We start from the raw sequence: 21687 nt of genomic DNA on the forward strand, positions 1-21687 counted from the left end.
AGATTTGAAGATTTGAAAAGGTGTGGCAGCCAGAAAACGAAGGGCCAAAATAATAAATTACCACAAGACGTATAAAGACACAATACCTGAGTAACACTTTGATTAAACTGGCTTTTGTAATAGTTAACGTTTTTCTGTAGTTGATGGCTGTGTGATTCCAGTTCATTGAGCTTTTCTTTCAGACTTGAAGCCTAAAATATGAACACGAAGGTCTGACGTTTGAAACAACAATAAACGTTGGTGATAAATATCTTGGAACATTTCTATTGAACTTCCAAGTAGGATCACGGTATTTCTTTCACTTGCCTGGTTTCTTGCTTCTGTCATATCTTTTTCTTGACGACGGATAGTTTGCTCTAAACGATTGATCTACAAGAGGAGAACAAGTGTCATGGGGTGAAATTTTCAGAAAATCCAAATAAACGTAAGTTAAAAATATATATAAATGAAATAGTAAGAATATCATTTTTTGCCATTTGACAAAAAGACAAAGACAAACCGGCAGTCGAAGAGAAGGTCAGACAGACAGACAAACAGACCGACAGCCAAGAATGGACAGGGAGGAGAGCATATATAGACATCATGCGTAAATGGCGGACTCGATTGATATTCTTTCGTATTGATGTAGATTAGCCCATCGAGCCTCGTCAGTATGTCCAAGGAACAAAAAAGCCTTAACTCAAAGAGGTTAATTGGGTTAATTTACATGAGCGCATGAGAAAACCAATCAGGCCTGCCACTTATGCATACTGTCTATAAACACAGATGGAAGAGCAAACGAAAAAAACAGACAAAGAGATAAGCAGGTCTATAGAAGGATCGACGAACCGATAAAAAGCCCTGAGCGAGCTAGCAAGCCAACAAGTCAGTCAGCCAGCAAGCCAGACAGACAGCTAGACAGACAGCTAGACAGACAGACAGCTAGACAGACAGACAGCTAGACAGACAGACAGACAGACAGCTAGACAGACAGACAGCTAGACAGACAGACAGCTAGACAGACAGACAGCTAGACAGACAGACAGACAGCTAGACAGACAGCTAGACAGACAGACAGCTAGACAGACAGACAGCTAGACAGACAGAAAGCAAGCCAGACAGACAGCTAGACAGACAGACAGCTAGACAGACAGACAGACAGCTAGACAGACCGACAGACAGCTAGACAGACAGACAGCTAGACAGACAGACAGCCAGCCAGCCAGACATACAGACAGACAGTTAGAAAGATGAACAAACTGAAAGTCTAGTCTTACCTCTTCAAGGGCTTCCTCGTTCAGTTTTTGGTTGTGTTGCACTTCACGGGTCAGTTTATTATTTTTCTCGCGTTCTTCTTGGAGCTAAAATAATATCAGTATAACAATGGCGCATTAGAAAACAATATCATTTATATTTCATCGCATATACAATTGCCATTGGTTAATAAGAGAGAGAGTTTTCCGTGCATTTTGAATCTTAAGTTTGGTGGCTCTGAGGATCTCTGGCAGTAATAAAAGACACCCCCTTGGAAGTCAAGACTAATGATACTTTTTCTTAGGACAAAAGATTCAGTTTTCCTGAGATATCCCACGGCTTCATGGGTAATTTACTGACCTCTAATTTGAAGGGTATTCTTGATGCACTTTCTGAAAGAATCAGCACCTCAAGAACAAAGCGAGCTCATAACTTGTAAACCCATGGTCCCGAGCTAGTGTTTCAAAAATGGTTCTTTCTCCCAGCAGAGGACAGAGATGATTAGGTAAATAATGTGACCGTCCTTAATAGTCCATTTTACAGTTGTATGCTAGGTTGCTAAGCCTTTGAACGGGAGTGAGGCTAAGGGTGACCTTGTTATGATACAGACGTTGCTGCTTTTCAAATGTAAATTACTTTGTTATCGTGCTAACTAGATACTGGTCTCTATCACAACAAGGTTACCTTCAGCCTCACTCCAAATCAAAGGCTTGGCAACCAAGCGCACAACTGTAAAATGGCCTATTGATCAGTCTGTCGCCGACATTTACGTCTCGACTTGAACCTTTTAATTAAAGGTAGAAGTAGAACAAGTAGTTTGACTGTCAACTCACCTGGTTAGCAGTATCATTCTCTTTCTGCATGACTTCAGTAAGGTTAGCTCCCAATGTTTCAATCTCTGCATTAAGCCGTTTAATCTACAATCAGATGTAATGGTTTCTCAAATCATTTTTGCCGCCTGAGGCAATTCAAAAACAAAGGCTAGAGAACAAGGCGTAAATCTGGGGGAACCAGTGCCTGACTCGTAAAGTGCAAAGGAAGATTTACCTCTGACGAATGTCCTGTTACTGCGTCCGTCATGGTTCCCTCTACATGTTCAACAGTCTGCATCAGTTGTTGGACCTGAAAACAACATTGATTTAAAAGAGAGAGAGAAAATGTCGTTTCCAATGCTAGCAAATGATCGTTATTCTACAAATCTCATCGTAAACGAAACAAAACCATCATTAGCATAACCAGATGACTTCTCTTATCAAACTAAAGCCTTGTGCGCTAAACCAACCTCATGCATCAGTCTCGCTTTGTCTGTCTTCAGTTGTTGTATTTCCTTATCGTCTCCTGCGATCTGCGAAGAACCAAAATGATGTTACAGAATCGAAACTCCCAAATGAACACTCTCATCAAAGGATAGCTTTCTCATTTCCTCGAAATTGGAAAAGTTAAAGTTCGAATCATTTTTGGGTACTCAAGGTCGTGACTATTTTTTCTTTTTAATCTTTCATTAAGTATCCACACCTTGTTTTCGTCACTTTCTCGTTGTGTTTTGAGCGCCTTAACCTCGACATCCAGTTTGCCGAGTTTTTCTTTAAAGTCGTTTACTTCTCGTTCTCTCTCCAACAGCTCACTGCTACACGTCTCGTATTCCTGCTGAGTAGCGTCCAATTCGGACTGTAGGCTCAGGATCGTCTCGTCGCGTTTTGCCACCTATCAATTAACGTCAATTAACGAGTGGCCATTGGTTGTTAACATGTCATAGATACAATGAAGGAGACCACGGAGGAGGTTATCACAGCATTAATAAGAGATATTCTTTTAAGGAAGTGGATTATAGAGTGTATTGCCATTGCTTGTTGTACTAAAACGAAATCCAAGGCACTAACAACGAGAAATCGAAGCAGACGAACATTCAACGGGGCCTTTCAGAAATCGTAGTATAAAAGCTAGCGAACTGCTTAGATCGCAGTAAATACGAGTTACCATCTACCGTTTGGTTTTGGTTTTGCATTCAAGTGGATAGAAGGGAGATGCAAGTTTTCTTAACAAATTACAAAGGAAAGAAAAAAAAAAAGTTCTGAAATCTCAGACTGCCCTGCACCAAAATAACAGAGAAACTGGAATCGAAACCTCATCTTACATGTAACTTAAATTGCTTTTTTGATACATCTTCCATTTCGAATATTCCTTTAGATAATTGAATTCAAGAAATTTTCCTAAAAAGACTCATTTAGTTATTTTTACCTCTTGCGTACATGTGCGGTGTTTTTCCTGTGACATCGCAAGCTCCATTTCCATTTTGCGAATAGTTTCTTCCGATTCTACCACCTAATGAGAGAAACGAAGTCTTAGTGACATTTCACAAGTCAACACCTCATCGTTCCAAGAGTTCGGGCTCTCGCAGCTTAAGAGTTATTTAGCTCTCCAGATTCCAAACGTAACCAGCAGACAAGGAGATAAGTTGATTTTCAATCTACACTGCCAAGAAAACTCTTTCAGAATGACTCCTGGTTTTAAACACGGCTTAAAAAAGGTCACCTTTTTTTTTTTTTCATTAAATACCTCATCATTTGACCTTGACACATCTTCTTGTAGTGACGTTATCTCATTTCGTAACTTTGCCATGAGTTCCTCTTGGCGAACAAGCTACAGAAGAGAAATAAAATTAAATTCAGAAAATTTTGAAACATCAATCTGACCGTAACAAAGAAGAGAAAACATAAAATATGAAACAACTGTTTTCTTTTACAACATTTCAAGTAGGAATGGACAACCAAAACGCTCTGTACTTGAAAGCTAGATATCTATATAAAGGAAACTAGAGTTGAAAATTTCCAAAAAACTATGTACAAATTTACAACAATGTCGCAGTAACTGCAACTACGAAGTGCATAATCATTAAAACTTTGAATTTCGTAACTATCAATATTTCTGACTGGAAATGAGTAAAAGTGAATTGAAACGAAAAAATGAGAAGAGTTGTATTGAAAAGTGTTCGAGATAAACGACGAATGTTAAATATGCAAATTTTCGAGCGGTGCTTGAAGTTTTTCTATCCACAGTCATCATACCGTTTGAAACAAGGGAAGACAGCGGTTTCGCCAACTTGTTGTGACACAAGCCAAAGCAGCTGAACTCCAAATGTTCGCTATATCGCAACTCATTGTAAAAAAATTACGGGAAGAGGAGAATTTTCAACTACAACGGGCTACAAATAGGATTTTCACAGAGAGTCGAATTGTTTTGATGCATATTAAATCGTGTTTCATAACTTCCGCCAATAATAACGCTATAAACGTTTATTGGTAAATGACATAGCAGATAATCAAGAGGTGTCATAATAGATCTTTTGATAGCAACAATTGTCTTTTTGAATTTTCTTAGGTATATTTACTCTACAATTTAATTCCGGTTCCTTTCTACTGTAGAAAATACTTTTTTCCGTTATGAATTAAAACGTAAACACGAATAAAATATTAAGCAATTTGTTGTCGACAATTTTTTATCGAATGGTTATAAATAGTTGAGAGCTTACAACTTTGCTGAAATCTTGGCAACTATGAATGATTTTTATCAAGCAAGCCTTAACAAAAGAAATTATGTTTAGTGCCATAGGTTCTCGAAACGAGTTTGAATCAACATTTGCTCATAAAAATTAGCCCTGGATTAAGATATCAAGCCGTAAGTCATAATCTGTGAGCATTTAAGTTATCTATTCGTTTCCTTTTAGAAAAGCTACTGTTAATATGTTGATAAAATATGGGATAAAAGTCTTTCGAATCACGGCGATATATGATCAACAAGTTGTTTGAAAGGATCAGCGCGAAAAAATAAACAAAAAGCGAACAACATTTCATGACCGAAATACCGATCGCTCGACGGGGCGATTACCAGAGTTAACGAAGGCAAAAATCGATTATGCAACTTTACCAAAGCAAGATGAATTCCCGGAAGCTTGTTCATTGCGGCCATTCGTTGTTTTAACTCGTCGCTTTGCTTCACTGACAATATGCTTCTGTAGTTGAGCTTTGTTACGTCACTATTTTCATCAATGAACGTCAAATTCGATTCGGATTCCGCGCGCGCTGAGTTCGTGCGCTACGATTGGTCGATTTAGCCTGCCGTATTTCCCTGTACGGCCAACTAAATTCAAAAGTTTGTTTGAATTGAGAACTTTCTCCTCAATTTGAACCAAGAGATATAAAAAATTATCTTAATAACCTCGTTTCCTCGGTTCGTATAGTAAGTTACAGAACTTCGTTTTTTCCGCTCGCCTCGCACTTGGGCCATAAAATCCAAGCGCAAAAAACCCGGTCCGTAGCTTACAACACGCACTGACAAAACGAGGTTAGTAACAAGTATATATTAATAAAATATGATTGAAAGGCAGTGTGAATATCGTACCTCGTCATAACATTCCGTGTACTGTTGCTGTGTTTCGGCGAACTCCTCTTCAAGCTGCTCAATTCTTTTATCTCTTCTGGCCACCTATGAACAGAACGATCGCGTGAAAACATGGGTTAAGAGTTACTGATTTGGCAAACAACAGAATAGGCAATTTCTCATGTTCCCGATGTCGCAATCATTTCTTTAAAGTTCTGATAAAATTTTGCGCAGAAGTCCGCTGTCACTATCTTATCAATGCTACTGTGAAAAAAATGCAACTAATTGGTCAAGATCCTGTTAAGCAAATTGTCGCCGAGACATGATTTTGTACAGCGAAAAGTCGCACAAATTCAAACTCGTTTGATTTAGTGTACCTGTGCCGGCTTTTGCTTAGTGGAGACGGGCGAAAAGGTGGGCGCGCGCGCAAAAATGGCCCACAAACTATTGCGGGGTGGTTGCGCGCAACACAAATGAGAGAGGTCACGCGTCTGCGCACGGGCGAAATTTGCAATGGCTCGGGTGGGGAGGGGGGGGGGGGGGCGTCCTTTCAAGCGGTCAGAACCAAGTCGTCCTCCAGGATTTCTAAACAGCCTAACAAGTCAGTAAGCCACCTATAACCCCTTTTTTAGGATAAAGCTTTGTGTTGATTTCATTTCTTTATGTTCATTCCGTATTCATTTCCCAGCGGTTGTTTTCTTTAAATAATAATAATAAATAGATGCCTATAGGGTGCATTTCTAATCTCAATGTGCCTAACAACAGATTATTAAGACATAGAGAATAAGTAATTAACAGTAATGTTTTTTAAACAAAAATGTCTTAAGCCTAGTTTTGAATGTTTCTACTGTTTCCGCTCTTTTAATATATTCGGGAATTGAGTTCCATAGTTTCGGTGCAGATACTGAAAAAGCTCGTCCACCATAGGAATTGGATTTAATAGGTGGGATGCATAACTGTAAGCGAGTTGATGATCGTAGTGTTCTTGATGGGTGGTATTCTTGTATAATAGGTTCTAAATAACTAGTAGATGATACCTGTTTCACTATTTGCTAATGTTACGGTCTCCAACAATGACGGTTGCTTCTTGAACCTCTTTCATATATTTCTACGAAATTCTCAAGTTTTTCGAATGACTTGCGTGATAACGGTTGTTTCTTAAGATTTGGTCGCCCACTTTTTCGTTCGTCTCTTGTAACAGAGAACTTAGAAAAGGCTAGAAATCGTCCACCGATTTTTTTTAGACGCAGTTCACACTAAATTGTTTGTAGCACAAACTTGTTACAACGAATTGATGTTTGAGGTATCTTGGCTCTTTAGGATAAGCGTTTGAAAAACCCTGTCGCTTTGGTCTGACCTAAGCAGTAACTGCATTTTTCTAAGTGTCTAGTTGAGGGAAGCGAATCGAGTAATCCATCAATCTGTGCAGTCAAGGTCAAGGCCAATAAATTGTTTCGGTAACTCTCCCCTTCCGTCATATCACTAAAGCGCTTCTTAGACGAACTTCACTGATACCAAAAAAAAACCATTAAAAGATATTGCACTGGAACAATTTTGGTGGGAAAAGAGGCTCCAAGTAGGTTATTTACCGCATAACAAACTAAATAGTAGCAGCAGTTTATCACCAGGCAACATTCAAGACCATATCTTCCAGCAGAAGCTGAAGCAGATTTTCCGAAAATCAGTTCTAACTAAAGCAGAAAAAAATGGTCTAAAATGTTGTCAATATTTAAGACAACAAAAAACCAAGAGACCATCTGCTAAAACTATATTTATTAAAAATATTGATAGAAGCTATCTCACATTGAGTCATTGATTTTCTTCAAACGTCAAATTTACAATATACCAAGATACAAAAATCACTATATATTATCTATTTTAAATTTCAATTTTTTTCTCTCTAATATCACTGCCTCTTTGATTCATAATTTGGATTTCTGGGAGTATACGGTAAATTAATGTAGTGATCAAATGAAATAATCAAATGAATTATAAAAGCGTTTGAAGGTTTTTATGAACAAAGATTTCCAATTCTACGTCTACTGCTTCTGATGAAAGATGGTCTTGAATGTATGAAACTGCTCTATCGTGTTCTCTCTACATATACGCCATGATGCGAAAGAACGTGGATTGGACCTCGCTAAAATAAGTATGATTGGTATTTGAAGAAACCATGACCCATGCATTCATCACAAAATGTTAAAAAATTCAACTTACGCTCAAGCTGAGCAATAAAGAGTTGAAAACCATAAATAATATGAACCTTACCAAAACTGATAAAAAAAAACCGCTTGCCTTTAAAGTTAAAAAATCAAATAAGACCGTAAAATGTAGAAAAAATGTGAACGCGTTAAAAATGCAGAAAAGCTACCATGCAAATTCGTGACTAAACTTCAACTTTAACACAAATGATTCCTCTTGAACTTCCGACAATTACTCGTTCAAATCACGGTGAAATAGAATCTTATAAGTGAATTTATTCCTGTAGTAAATGAGACTCAGTATTGTTGTTGGTTATGCTGTTATTGTTTAGGAACAGCTCGCCTTCCACACTCACATCGTCAGTTGATTTCTCTTTCAGATTTTCAAGGTCTCGGCTACTTTCACTCAAGTCTCGCTCCAGTCGATTGATCACGTCCAGTTGCTGGGAGATCTGGGAACGAAATATTTCATTCGATCAAGTTGCTGAACTTAAGTTAAACTGCGTTACTCGACAAAGCCGTTTGATTGATGATGAGCAAATTAAGCCATTGAGACGAAACTAAAAAATATGAACAGCCGAACTTTAAATAGGTAAGGAAACTTAAGAAAATTAATAAAAATTACAATTTAAAATAAATACAATAGATTTTAAAAAAATGCACCTCTCTTTCTTTGTCCCTTTGTTGATCTTTTAGATAAGAAGTTTCAGACTTCAGGCGATCAATCATTTCATCTCTCTTAGACATCTGATGAGGAGTAGAAAAAACAACTCTTACTTCCTCTACTTAGCGTTCATTAGTAACAGGTAAAAGTTCCACACCAACTGGAAACTCGCGTCGAAAAAAAAAAAACTAAGGATAAAAAAAACAGGTTAGCAAACCTTCGACAAAACGTCCCTGTGCTGTTCCTGTAACTCATCCATCTCCGCGGCCAGGTGCTGTATTGTATCCTCCTTCATGTCAGCCTAGTCGAAAGTAGAAGGAAAAGGAAACTCTTAAAACTGATAACAAATAATATCACAACAATTTTCTCATCCTCCAATACAATAGTTTCAGGTGTCGTCACTTTAAGAAAAATCCCTTCTTTTGAAGCGAACGTAGACCGCGATATTCGTGTTGCTTCGGGAAATCGGTTGTAATATCTCATTTGTTTGTGGGTTTATTTGAGAAGGGTGTTTACTCTAGGTGGCCTGGGAACGATCCTCACCTCATGTTCCTTCTGGTCGCGATCGCCTTGAAGTGATGTCATTTTCAAGTTGAGTTCACGGATAGTGTCTTCGTATTGCTCTAGCTGCGAAAAAGAAGAGAAGTAAAACTAGTTTGAGTACCCAGCATAACATGATAAACAGGTATTTTTGTCAATCCTTCCTAGTCCTCGGGTAAAGTTCTTTCCCATGCAGACCTTCCGCCCGGTAAATGACATATGTATAAAAGCTGAACCCTAAGTAAATATTAAACAAAGTCAAACGACATTATCGAGAAACAAGCTTTTCTTAACAAAAACAAATCGTAAACCTTATCAGTGTATTCTTCCGACTTGGATTTCATGTCGTTCAGTTTAGCCTCCATATCAACCACAGCAGTATTCCTTTGCTGCATCTGCAAGACAAAAAAAAGCACTAATGAAATAAAATTTTTTTAAAAGTCGATCAACTGTCCTCTACAAGTCTGCTTCGATTTCGCAGCGAACTTTTACAGGAACGTGGTAAAACGTAACGTTCAATCAAAGCAAGGAAATTTCAACAACTCGCGGCGAGAAAGAAAAAAAGAAAGAAATGTCGCGGCGCTTGGGCAGGAAACTCACGTGTGAAAAAGTGACAAGTCTTTAGACAAAGCTAGCTTAGCTTCCAATCAGGCCTACACTGGAGGACGTACGTCCCGAAGCACTAATATTGACAGCACGCTTACAGGCTGTATGGAACTAGGAATTGCCGCGTGTGTTGTTAAGTTAATAAAATATCCTTCTCACATCTTGTAGACAGTCTTCATATTGCTGCCGAAGTCTTTCCACTGCTCGTTCGTGCTCTCGAACCTACAAAAGAAAAAAGAAAAACATTCAGAGCAGTTGATTGGAAATTCATCGATCATAAATGAAGTCAAGATGATCTAATTTGTCGCTGTAAAAATCGACAAGAAAAGCAGTTAGCCTTTAAAGAGGCCTTCTTGAGCGTGACAACAAACTATTCATGTCGGGCATGAAAAGGTTTACGATCACTAAAAGAGTTTAACAGGAAATACACGTCGAACTGATGACAAAAGGTCTGGTTGTATCAATGTAAAATGTACAAATGTATAAAAATTGCAGGAGGCGTGCTCACATTATCTTCAGCCTTTTGCTGTTGTTCCTGAAGAGATAACTTTTCGATCTTCAGCTTATGAATAGCCTCTTCTCGCTTAGCGACCTGGAAGCATAAAATAAATGCCGTCCATAAACAAAAAGAGAAAGACTATGATAAAATTTTAACCAAATCCAACTCCATTAAAATGCTTTCCCAACCATTTCCGCACGTTGGCTGCCTTTCACGACACGTCCCAAGACTGCAACAAAGGTGAAAAAATTAACTATAAGGATGCAATATCATAACCTAGACGAACCTCTTCGGCCAACACGTCTTGCTCGCTCTGGGTAGAGATCTTATACGCTTGAATCTTAGCTTCGAGTCTCCCTTTCTAAAAGAAAACAACATACCATAAACGTCACTGTTTGTTCAAGCTAAACAAGGCCGATATCCTTACCAGCTGCATGCAAAGCATTTATGACGGCTTTCATAACAGTTCTAGTTACCTCTTCAATCGCATCCTTCAGCTGTTTCCTGCTGCCCTCCAGATCTCCTTCTAACTGCTGAATGGTGTCGTCACGTCTTGTGATCTAAAAAAAATCCCACAGGGATTACGCTGTACTAGAACCAGTGCAAGGATACGACTTACGGATTATGACCTAAGGAGCGGATGAAATTTCCAAGAGGAATGTGACCCCCTCTTATTGGGGTAGAAGTATTGACTTACATACAATAATACAACAGCATGCCACATCACCAAAGGTGCCAGTGAGAGAGAATACTGAAGGGAACGTAAGGGAAAGTGCCTCGCGAGCCAGTAGAGTACTTTTAAAAGCTCCTTACGATCCTGATTCTGGCTCATGTAAATTTATAAAATTCATTCAACAGAATACAAATCACGCAAAAAAAAAAACTTCTCACGTCATCCAGTGCTCTTCGATGGTTTTCTTGTGCTGTCAGAAGCTCCAGTTCAAGCTTTTGAATGGCTTTCTCGCGTCGAGACACCTAACATTAAAAACATCTAGGGTAAGCTGAGTGACAAGTCACGCGCGTTGTATTACATGCACTGAGTAGGAGTAACTTATTTAGAGCTAACTAACTGACAAGAAAGTAAGTCCATCCCAGGAATTGCAACACGCATCAACCCTTACCTCGTCTACAAAATCTTTTTGTTGCGCTTGAAGTCTTTGCAAAGCCTCTTCCCGGTGGGAGACCTGCATTGTACAAAAATGCCAGAAATAATGGAGGAAAACAGTTATGTCTTGGAGGAAAAGAAAAGAGAAAGGTAATTCATGCTTGCATTTGCACTGCCTTCGAATCGAAACAAGAGGCAGCTGAAAAAATTCTCTTATCTGGCTTTGTTCATCACGATATTGAACATAAACCCGACATCATCATGCATATTCTCCATACTGTTCTCTATACATTTCCCTAGGTGCTGACTGGGAGAATTTGTTTAACAATCAAGAGCTTCTGTATAGTTGGTGATCATTTCCTCTGTTCTCTTGACATTCGTGTTTGATTCAGGGGTGATATTGTAAGGAGAAATTAGATGCTGATCACTATTAGGGGCCAAAAGGTTAGTAGCAAGATAGTATCGATCTGTACCTTGGACTGTGCTTGTTCATGCTGATCTTTTATATTAGAGAGAGCCATCTTAAGTTCCCGCAATTCTACATCTTTATCATCCACCTTAAAAAAAGAATATTGCGTTGAGAAATCCTTTCGAAACACCTTGGTTTATCATACAAGAAAATAGCCATTAGAAAAGTTAAATTTCCATGTTATCATATTTATATGAAATCAACTTTCACCATTTTCCCGAGGTGATCAGACTTTTCTAGGCTGGTTTTTTGACTCCGCTCCAACCGATTTTCCAGGTCAGATAACTGCAATAGAGAATCAAAACACCATTGGGTATCAACGGATAAAGAAGTACCTCAATTTACTAATTGGTTGTTCAAGAACGAACTTTTACAATGGCCATGTCGTGAAACTTTTATCGATTCATGTGTTTATAACAACGAGTTATCAGAAGCAGAGCTGAGCCGTAGAGTAATGTCTCTGAAGTTTCTCGAACAGCCAGTCACTACATGGTCTTCTTGATAAAGTCTTTTCACTGACCGGTGAGCTTTTTGCAATTTAAAGATCCACAAAAGCAAAATTTCGTTCGTTTTCTTGCCAAAGTTCTGACATTAAGGTACCCCTCAAAAATTAACCTCAACAAGTTTGAAAGAGCTGCCGATTCGATTTTTATCAGGGCGAAAGTATCTATGGTACAGAAATATTTGGTTACTATCGAGAGTAATTCCAAGTCAACGAGCTACAACCCCACCCTACCCAGCAAGAGTAGAAAATAATTTTTCTCTCCTCAGTCCTCTCTCGCTTTAGCTACAAGTAAAGATTTTCAAAATGGCAGCCAGGCTCGACTGAGGCAAACCCGCTTTTCCTTCGTTACTTACTCTTTTGTTAGCAACATTCAGTTTACTTTCCAGCTCTGCCTGTTTACGACTGTAGTCTTCGATCTACAGAAATACAGTAAAAACACAGCTGTAAACAGCGCAAATGACATGCAAACATTTTTCCAAAGTACTAATGGGAAACACTGTCTTCAAATGTCTTGCTCAGAAGCAAATATCACAGTAATTTTTATTACAAAATCGTTACAGATTCCACAAATCACATAGAAACTCGCAATCACCCATTAAAAACATGTGAACGCAAGAACTACTCTTGTGAAACATCCAAAGGAAAAAAACCGTCATAAGAACTCACCGAGTCTGTCATCTCTTTGTTTTGAGTTCGGAGCTTTGAAATCACATTATTCCGATGAGAAAGCTATAGAGATAAAAGATATGCCGTTTTCTAGAGCTGTGCAATAAATAAAGCTTCTCTAGATAAGCTAAGCTAAGAACACAAGAAAGCAACAGAAAGAGTTGAATAACAGCACAAGAAACAAAGCCAAACTTCAAAGAAACATCTGTTTTACAAAGGCCGCATTGAAATCGTATTAAATAAAGCTAACGGATATTACAAACTACAGGTCCAGAGACGATAAGCAAATACATTAAGCACCGCATTTCATTATGCGAACATTGAAAACGTTAATGAGATAACATTTGATCGGGGCTACCATTAAAACATAAAATATAAGTTTGTTTACACTTCGATTCGGGCTTCACAAAGTCGCCGGTTGGGCAAAAGTTTTTGAAAATAATCGCAAACTTGCGCCTACAGTACAGTACCTTTCAAACAGTCAGTCAGACACTTCAATAAACCAGGCCAAAACGTCACAAATTTCAAGTCAGGTCTCACAGTCTCGAAGCAAAAGGAATCGAAGTTCTACGCGAAAACCTTCGCTGATTGCTCTCAGTAGCAAGGGACGCTAACTTTTCACACAACCGAAACAAATTTATGCAGCATGACCATATTCAATTCATCTCTAACAAAGCAACGCCAATTGAACAATAAAACTATTGTTCAAGATCACACACCCATGCCAGCTTTGAAAACACGTCGAGGTTCTTTTGAGTACAAGAAGACAAAGCAAATCCATTGCTACTCTAACTCTAGCGAAGAATTACTAAAACAATTACCATTTGTCATGCAGTATGATCTCTGCAAGCATTTTAATGTTTAAAAACATTGTAAGCCCGTGGAACCGTTTCTTATTTCCTCTGTTTCCTTTTGCGCGTAAAGTGAAGGAAGTAAAAAAAAAAGTCTGAATGACTCCACGAAAGAAAACGAAAGACATAAAAAATAATGTTGAAATCGAAAAAATGAAAACGAGAGAGAAAGGTTTTACGCCTTTCCAGAAAATAAACAAGAAAGTTGAAAACAAATTAGGGTGTTAAAATGAACATAGATGGCATACTTTTTGTTTACCATTCATTGATCAACTGGTCTATGAAAAGTAAATGCCTATTGGATTTATTTTTTGCAGAGCTACTGAACTCTGAACACAGCTAACAGCTTATTGAAAAATAGCTTGATTAACTATTACCATGAATGCAAAACTAATTCTGGTGTTACAAATAAGACTTACCTGAGCGACAGCTTCTCTGTGTTTGTCATCCAAAGCAGAAAGATCCGTCTTTAACGTTAAAATGGTGTCATGGCGCTCAGCCACCTGAAACAACAACGTGATTGGTCACTTAACAAACTGCGTCACCTTCATTCCCTTAAAAATATATTTGGCCGGTAATTTTTCAGGTTTTATCTTCACCATCTTGATATATGCGTCTTCCTTTTCCTGACTTGTTACTCCTAAGTCTTACCTGTTTTAGTCAACGATTATCCAACAAAAAAGTTTACTCTATCGAAAGGCCACTTTCTCTGGCGCATTGGCACTAAAATCTGTCAGACAAAGATTATCGTGGTGAAACATGAACCCGACGAAGGTGTAGTTTCACTACAATCACCCTGACCAAGAAGCAAACTCGGATTCGAGTAATAACAGTAGTCACTGATTGTTTCCCTTGGCATGACACTGTTATCTTTCACAGTGCCTCTCGTCACCAAGGACTACATAAAATTGGTACCAACAAACTGTCTAAGAAACTTAATGAATTATGGGAGGGTCCCTTATGGTAAACTAGCACATCGACCAGAATAAGCAGTACCACTCCTTGTCACATAATGCACTGAAACCCAAAGTAAACCGCATACAAATCAACCACTACCCTTGGTAAGAGTTACCCTAACCTTAACTCAGCGGTTGTCACTTCCAAAACTTACTTCATTGGCTAGTGCGTCTCTCTGATCATTAGAAGCCACCTGTAGTCGTTTTATCTCCCTCTGGGCCGCTCTACATTCCTCTTCTGAACGGGCGACTTGCTCACGACACTTTATAACATCTTCTTCCAGTTGCTGAATGTGAAATTTATTCTTCTCCAGCTAGGATAAAATAAATAATCAAATAACTTGTACCCTCGTTTCCAGCTCTCAATTTGGTCTTGCATTTTTATAGTGCCGCGCTAAAAACTGTGATTAAGTTTACAAGATTTCCTGTGTGAGGTGCCCTACCCTCGTTTAACCATATTTCGGCTGCAGAGCCATTATCACTTTAGTAAGAGAACCGGATCACAACACTGGTCGAAACCGTTTTTGACTTTGCGTGAATTTTGATCCTCGTTGCATATTTTAACCAGTCAATCAGGTACATGTATTCGAGGAAAGCTTGATTTGACCAGGAACCCATCCCACTGGATACGAATGCAAACGGCGCTGAAAACAAGATTAGCGCTTGACAGAAATTCCGTCGCAAGATCGACGCTGTGAAGTATTTCTGCGCTCTTCATTAACCAATAGCCTTCCGAATCTTGGCTCTGAGTGCGTCCCGCATGCACTGATCGAGCACGGGAGGCTAGGATATTTCCCATACCTTCCGAAGGACATTCCAACGCACGCAAAAAATCGTCTAACATCAAAATAAAATAATTTACCTCGTAAGTGCAGTTGTTATTCTGCGATTTTAGCTCACGGATCTCTTTTTCATATTGATGGATCTGAAAATTAAACAAAGCACGCAAACATCAAAGATTTTTCAATAAGCATATGTCAACGATCAAACGAGAAAAAAAAACCAATGAATTGCCAAAAAAAAATATATAGACTGAGAAACGTGTCATGAAAGACGAGGCGTTAAGACCACTTGCTACGTACATAGCAAGTCAGTTCACAACAGAAGGAGAAAAACATCAAACGTCAAATAGAGAATCTTGCATCCTTTTCTTACTTACCCGACATGCTTTACGCACTTACCTCCTTAACGGCGGCATCATATCGGTCCTTCATATTGTCAAGCTCGGAATCTCTTGAAGTCAGCTGAATAAGAGGCAAGTAAACGAATATCATTATTTCGCACTTCGACACGTCGTTGGAAGTTTACGCGAAGCACTAGAAAAAGCAAGGAAGCAAATGTTACGCGCACATTGCGTTCAAAGCGGCAGATATCATGTTCGCGAATTTTATGCGCGTACAGTGCTGCATACCTACGAGCGTGAGTTCTATCCGAGTCCTCAAACACACACCCACAAAAGCGAATTATCTGGGAAATGAAATCACGCTCCTTGGTAAGGAGCGAGAGGGCAGCGAAAAGTAACACTGTGGTCAAACGTCTGCGTATACGCGGACGCTGTAGAGGCTAGGTAAAGTGCTTTCAGGCTGTCAAAACCAAGTTGTCTTGCAGGAAATAAGAACAATCACGCAAGCCAATAATTATATGTCAAGGTGTTTCTGAAGCGTATATTTTTCTTGAAAAAGCTCAAAACAAAATTGTAAATTGACAGAATTTTTCTTACTTGTGTTTCCTTTAACAGATTTCTACGAGAATTTTCTTTTCTTTTATCCACATTTTGCATGACAGCGGTTGTTTATTATGTTCTCCTTAAAACATTTGAGCGGGATATTGGGGCGCAACCGGCCAGAATTGACCCTATCGGGCAAGCTCTACGTTTGACCGCTGTGTTGCGAAAATTCTGCCTGTAACTAACCTCGCTGACCAACACTTCTTTACGTCCCTTGGCAGCATGTTGACTTTCGCTCAGTTGACTTTGTAATTTGACCACTTCTTGTGCTGCTTTACGCCGCTGATCTTCAGCCACTTCCAATTCAGCTTCTAGTCGCTTCACTCGTTGTTCAAACTCCCGAGACAGATCCAGTGGAATGCCCCCTTCCGAGTCTCTCAATGCTTGAACTTGTGTCTTAAGTTCACGATTTTCTTCTTCAAGTCTCGCAACCTGTCCAGTGAAGATACAATAAAATGTCTCTTTTGTTGTAATTCTCTTAACTGTTAAGCTTGAATTTGATCAGAAAAATTCCTTTGACTTTAATCATTCATTCTTATGGGGCCCAAAGAGGAATTTATGTACATGTAAACATCTAAGAATTATGTTTAGTAACCAATAAGCTGCAAGCTCCAAACGTTATAGAGAAATGTTCTCAATAGCCAGTGCCAGGTGCCCTCTGTTAGTGGAAATGAACAAAAGAACGGAGGCGCGAAAAATAGAGAGGGTAAGGGAACTGAAAAAAATCAAGGTGCAGCCGTTTTGCTGACAACCACAACCGCAGTTTGTCGTTCGCCGGGTCTCTCGCTCGCCTTCCTCGACTGAGAACCTTTAACAGGCTATTTTTCAACTTGATGACACCTACCTTTACTTTATTACCAACTTGCTGCTGTTCCAATACCCTCAAAGACTGATCTTTAGCTGCAACGTCTGAACGTTTTAGGGCCTGTTCATCCTGAAGTTTACCAATCTGTCCCTGCAGCCGCGCTATGGACAGCTCACACTCTCGTAGCTCTCTGGCCGTACTTTGCTGCTGTTTTCTCGAGTGCTCCAGGTCGTTCTTCAGCTTTCTAATGAGCACGTCTTTCTGAGTCATGCTTCCAGAACATTCTTCCGTATAAGTATCAAACGACTTGGCATCCCCGGCGAAAGAGCCCACTTTTTCATTACCATGGGCATTAGTGTCCGCAAGTTCAAGGTTGCTCTGAATTGGGAGTGATATAAATGTTACTTATTTAGGTTAGGTGGGTACCTCCATTGTAATTCAATCCTTGGGTAAAACAAAAGAGTACAGGGCCAATTTTAGGAGCTGAATTCTCTCAGGTGGCTCAGTGTCTCCTAGAGGTAATAACTTTATAATAATCAAGTCCACTGCAAAGACAATAAGTCTCTGTCACTAGGGAGAAATCTAGGGTAACCATAGCAACACTCAACACATGATACCACCACCCGGGTTCAAACCATTTCCTGTATTTAACAAATTCTCAGAAACATCCTTGACTATAGCTTCATTAGTGCCTGGAACTAAAAAAGCGAGTTCATTGATCCCAATTTTTTATTACCAAATTGCAAGCAGCACGTCAAGATTCACGTTTCTGCATGCAATTCAGCACCACCTTAAACTGTCAAAAGAATGTCATTTTTTTCATTTTCTTTTAGATGTTTTCATAAGTTCAATTGAGAATAAAAGAAGTATTTATTTTACCTGTTCTTTCCCCTTCAGGTCTTTCTGCAATCTTTGAATCATTTGATCTCTGGCAGCTAACTGCTTCTTCAGCTCTTGGATGTGTTCTGTGAGTCTTTTCTCTCCTTCTCTCCTGCAAAGATAACACAAAATTGACCATGCAGCAGCCAATCAACTTGATTAAGATGGTGAAATCACGAGGCAAGACCCCTGCAATATCTGATTACTTTGGACACCTTTGTTTTAAAAGCCTTTTCCATATAACTTCTTTGTTTCGTTTTATGGCAACCAATCATCAAATTGTAGACAAGAAGAATTAAATCCAAGTTTCTTTTAAAGCTTCCAGGTCTGAAATCAGATTTCACACTAACCCTGGGTTATCTTAACCCAGCTTTGAACAAATGACCCCAGGGGTTTCAATAACTTTTTCCATAAGTGGCTACAGATGGTGTAATATGCAGTTGCACTCAGAAAAGGGGCTGTAAGCCACAACTCAAGCACAAGAACCTGCTAACAGGCCAAACAGACCATGGTGAGAGGTCTTACAGGAAGCTGGTAACCAGCTTTTATTGAAACCCCTGGGACACATCTGGTAACTACTCAATTTGCTACTTCTAGTACTAGCTCTCATCTCTTCATTTAGCCAATCAACACAAGGAGATCATTTCCTGTTACATAAAATAACCAATGGCTGTCTCAAGGGAGACAGCCATAATCAAGGGTAAAATTCTCTGGATAAAATGGAAAATACTAATTTCAAAAATATCCAAAAGAAATCAAATAATTTTGATTCTGAAAAGAGATGGTTTACATTGATACTCACAACTCCTTGGAGGCTGCAGCATGAGCACCTAATATGGAATCAAGAGATACAGTCCTCAAGTCTAACCCTGCCAACTGCAGAGAAAAAAATAAATCGTGTTAGATAGACAAGCACAAACCTACAACTACATTTTTCTATATAATTTAGATATATCAACAAAGTTGAAATGGTAAATTGGCCACCGTAACGATTACAAAAGCTGACGTTTCGAGCGTTAGCTCTCCGTCGTTAGCCCTTTGCTCCGATGAAGGGCTAACGCTCAAAATGTCAGCTCTTGTAATCGTTACGGTGGCCAGTTTACCATTTCAAGTTTGTTGATATAATTATCTAAATTATTTCGTTACCCCCACCGAAGCAGCCCCAAACAGTTTCTTTAGAAACTATCAGCCTTTATACATTTTTCTATGTTAGCAGTGGGTCCAGGTAGTCTGGAACAATGTCTTGATCTTTTGATAACAATTGTTACATTCATCACCATAAACTTCTTTACATCCCAATGTTGGTCTTGCATAATAATTTATTCTCCACACTGTCCTCTACACATTTCCTAAGGTACTGACAAGGAGAATTTGTTCAACAATCAAAAGCTTCTCTAGTTGCTGATCATTTCTAAAATTCTTGCGACCATAATGGGCAATTCAGGGTCGATACTGTACAGGGAAATTAGATGCTAATCATCATGACGGGTCACATGGTTAAGTACCGTAAAAACCCGCAGATAAGCTGCACCTTTTTTCCAAAAATCGTCACAAGAAATTGGGGGTGTAGCTTATCTTTAGGAAAATTTGAAAAAGGTGTCCAGTTTTTCATTTTTGCATCCGATCTAATGCCTGGTTACTAAGCTTTGAATGTTCCGCTCACGTTCTTGTTGTACTGTAAAAATCTATGGAAAAACTGTTGAATGAAGAAATTCCTGTCAACAAATACCAAAAAAAGATCATGAACTTGAACAAAGTTGGTAGAAACGATGTTTAAGTGCTAAAATTGTGGGTAAAAGTTTTGAAGTATTTTCCATTGCAATGTTGATAGTGAATTTATGTTCAATGAACAGAGGATGAAGAAGACTTCTCAAGACTCGACTTTGGATTTCTTTTGATTTCTTTCAAAAAAAATTTTTTTTCCAAATTTGAGCTGCTAAATTCAAGATGTGGCTTATCTGCAGGTGGGGCTTATCTGCGGGTTTTTACAGTAACCAGGAGTATTGCGACTCTCCTGGTTGAGATGCCCAGCCATCCCAAGTACATTGCCACACCCAGGCCTCCTTGACTGTTTCCCAGTTTCCATTTTAAATTCTTGGTTGGAATAAGGCACAGCAGAGACATTTTTTAAGACTGACAATGACCCCATCAAAGACTTGAACCCAGGGCCCCCACATTCTAACCTGGAGTCCAGCATATTACAAAGTAATGCAACTCTTTTACCATTGCAGTAGAAAGGACTAATAAAAAAATTTGCCAACTGAAAAATCCAATCAAATCAGCCACCTCCCATTTCCCTGTAGCTCGAGCTGTGCCAATCAGGTTGATCAGATTGTCAATGTCATAATCCAAGTCTTCATGTCGCGTCTCAAGGTGAGCTAATTGCTGGGTTGTTACGTTTAGCTCCTCTTTCAAGGCCTGGTAGAAAATGCACAACAATATCACTGATTATTATAAATGTGACATTACTCTTCCAAATGATGTAAATAATTAACAAAAACTTAAAATAAACATGGAATTCCAATTTAAGAAATGCCTACATGTACAGCTGTATTTAAAGCTGTACAATGTAACTCAGACTATGACTCAGCCTTCAGAAATCAATTGTCATTCTTTATACTAACACAATAAGGTTCACATGATGCAGAGTTACAACTGCAGGTAGTAATGTCACTTTCTCCTGCATCTCAACTCTCTCAATAACTCAGTGTCCACTTTTCTGACCCTTTGCCTGATTCAAAAACATGAAGAGTCCCCTGTACCAGTAAGGAATTTCTCATTACCATTTATCTGATCAAAGAGTACCGGCAATTTGTCTAGTACTAGATTTGACAAAACTTCATCAAAAAATCACATGTCAGTACATGCACAGTAAGCTCACCTTAATCTCTTCCACATAATCTTTCTTTTCTTTGCTCAGCTTTTCAACTTGTACATCTAGTTCAGTTGCCCTTGCTGTGTAGTCCTTAACAAATCAGTACAAAATCCTAATATTAACTTCTTGTTTTTGATTTGTATGTAACATTGCACAAGTTACACAAAATAATAAAAATATAAACTTTTACGAATACCAAATTCAACACGTATGATCCCTTGTATATATATAAACAGGAGATTTCATGCCAGATGTTTGCCCTGGCTTTGATAGCTGCAGAAGAAAAGTCTAGGAGTCTTACTTCCCATCCCAGATGGGATACTCAACTGTAAGTTACCTCTCAACATTACGTAAGGTTCTCTTAAGAAATCAGCTGGTTTTTATTTAATACTCTGTTTGGTGAAAGGAGGCAGTGTGAATTTGAGCATAGTACACTGATGCTGAGGCCTGCTTCTTAAAAGTCCCAGTATTTACCAGTCCTCAAACCTGATTTTGGTCAGTTATAATTACAATCAAGATCAAGATAATGATAGCTTTCTAATTCAAACAAAGGAAATATCAGGCAATGAGACAGAATATATTAGCGAATGAGCTAAGACCCACATCACTAATTTCTTAGGGCGATATGGCTTTGGGCCTATAAAGTTACTGGAATATCCAATGAAACAGACCCCTGATGAAGATTTAAACCCAGATCCAGAGACCAGTAAAGAGATCACTAGTTTCACAT

The 21687-nt window shown here is 38.8% G+C and overlaps 1 protein-coding gene across 2 annotated transcripts in view; it reads right to left on the reverse strand.

The window, feature by feature from the left end:
• LOC111322189 (uncharacterized) overlaps positions 1-21687 on the reverse strand; it is a 47383-nt gene that overhangs the window by 23565 nt on the left and 2131 nt on the right. For both annotated transcript variants that reach the window (XM_088754511.1, XM_088754510.1), the window contains exons 3-37: positions 20964-21047; positions 20369-20500; positions 18885-18958; positions 18083-18194; positions 17243-17581; positions 16585-16830; positions 15854-15916; positions 15535-15597; positions 14828-14986; positions 14136-14219; positions 12866-12928; positions 12553-12615; positions 11905-11979; positions 11699-11782; positions 11242-11304; positions 11012-11095; positions 10597-10680; positions 10407-10481; positions 10130-10213; positions 9781-9843; positions 9327-9410; positions 9019-9102; positions 8693-8776; positions 8475-8558; positions 8168-8263; positions 5632-5715; positions 3790-3873; positions 3472-3555; positions 2749-2937; positions 2516-2578; positions 2281-2355; positions 2067-2150; positions 1257-1340; positions 307-369; positions 87-191 (exon numbers count right to left, since the gene is read on the reverse strand). In XM_088754511.1, the coding sequence (XP_088610637.1) occupies positions 87-191; positions 307-369; positions 1257-1340; positions 2067-2150; positions 2281-2355; positions 2516-2578; positions 2749-2937; positions 3472-3555; positions 3790-3873; positions 5632-5715; positions 8168-8263; positions 8475-8558; positions 8693-8776; positions 9019-9102; positions 9327-9410; positions 9781-9843; positions 10130-10213; positions 10407-10481; positions 10597-10680; positions 11012-11095; positions 11242-11304; positions 11699-11782; positions 11905-11979; positions 12553-12615; positions 12866-12928; positions 14136-14219; positions 14828-14986; positions 15535-15597; positions 15854-15916; positions 16585-16830; positions 17243-17581; positions 18083-18194; positions 18885-18958; positions 20369-20500; positions 20964-21047 (3441 nt within the window). The remainder of the gene's footprint in view (positions 1-86; positions 192-306; positions 370-1256; positions 1341-2066; positions 2151-2280; positions 2356-2515; positions 2579-2748; positions 2938-3471; positions 3556-3789; positions 3874-5631; positions 5716-8167; positions 8264-8474; positions 8559-8692; positions 8777-9018; positions 9103-9326; positions 9411-9780; positions 9844-10129; positions 10214-10406; positions 10482-10596; positions 10681-11011; positions 11096-11241; positions 11305-11698; positions 11783-11904; positions 11980-12552; positions 12616-12865; positions 12929-14135; positions 14220-14827; positions 14987-15534; positions 15598-15853; positions 15917-16584; positions 16831-17242; positions 17582-18082; positions 18195-18884; positions 18959-20368; positions 20501-20963; positions 21048-21687) is intronic.

The sequence above is a fragment of the Stylophora pistillata genome, chromosome 3 (genome assembly GCF_964205215.1).
Source record: "Stylophora pistillata chromosome 3, jaStyPist1.2, whole genome shotgun sequence".
NCBI lineage: Eukaryota > Metazoa > Cnidaria > Anthozoa > Scleractinia > Pocilloporidae > Stylophora > Stylophora pistillata.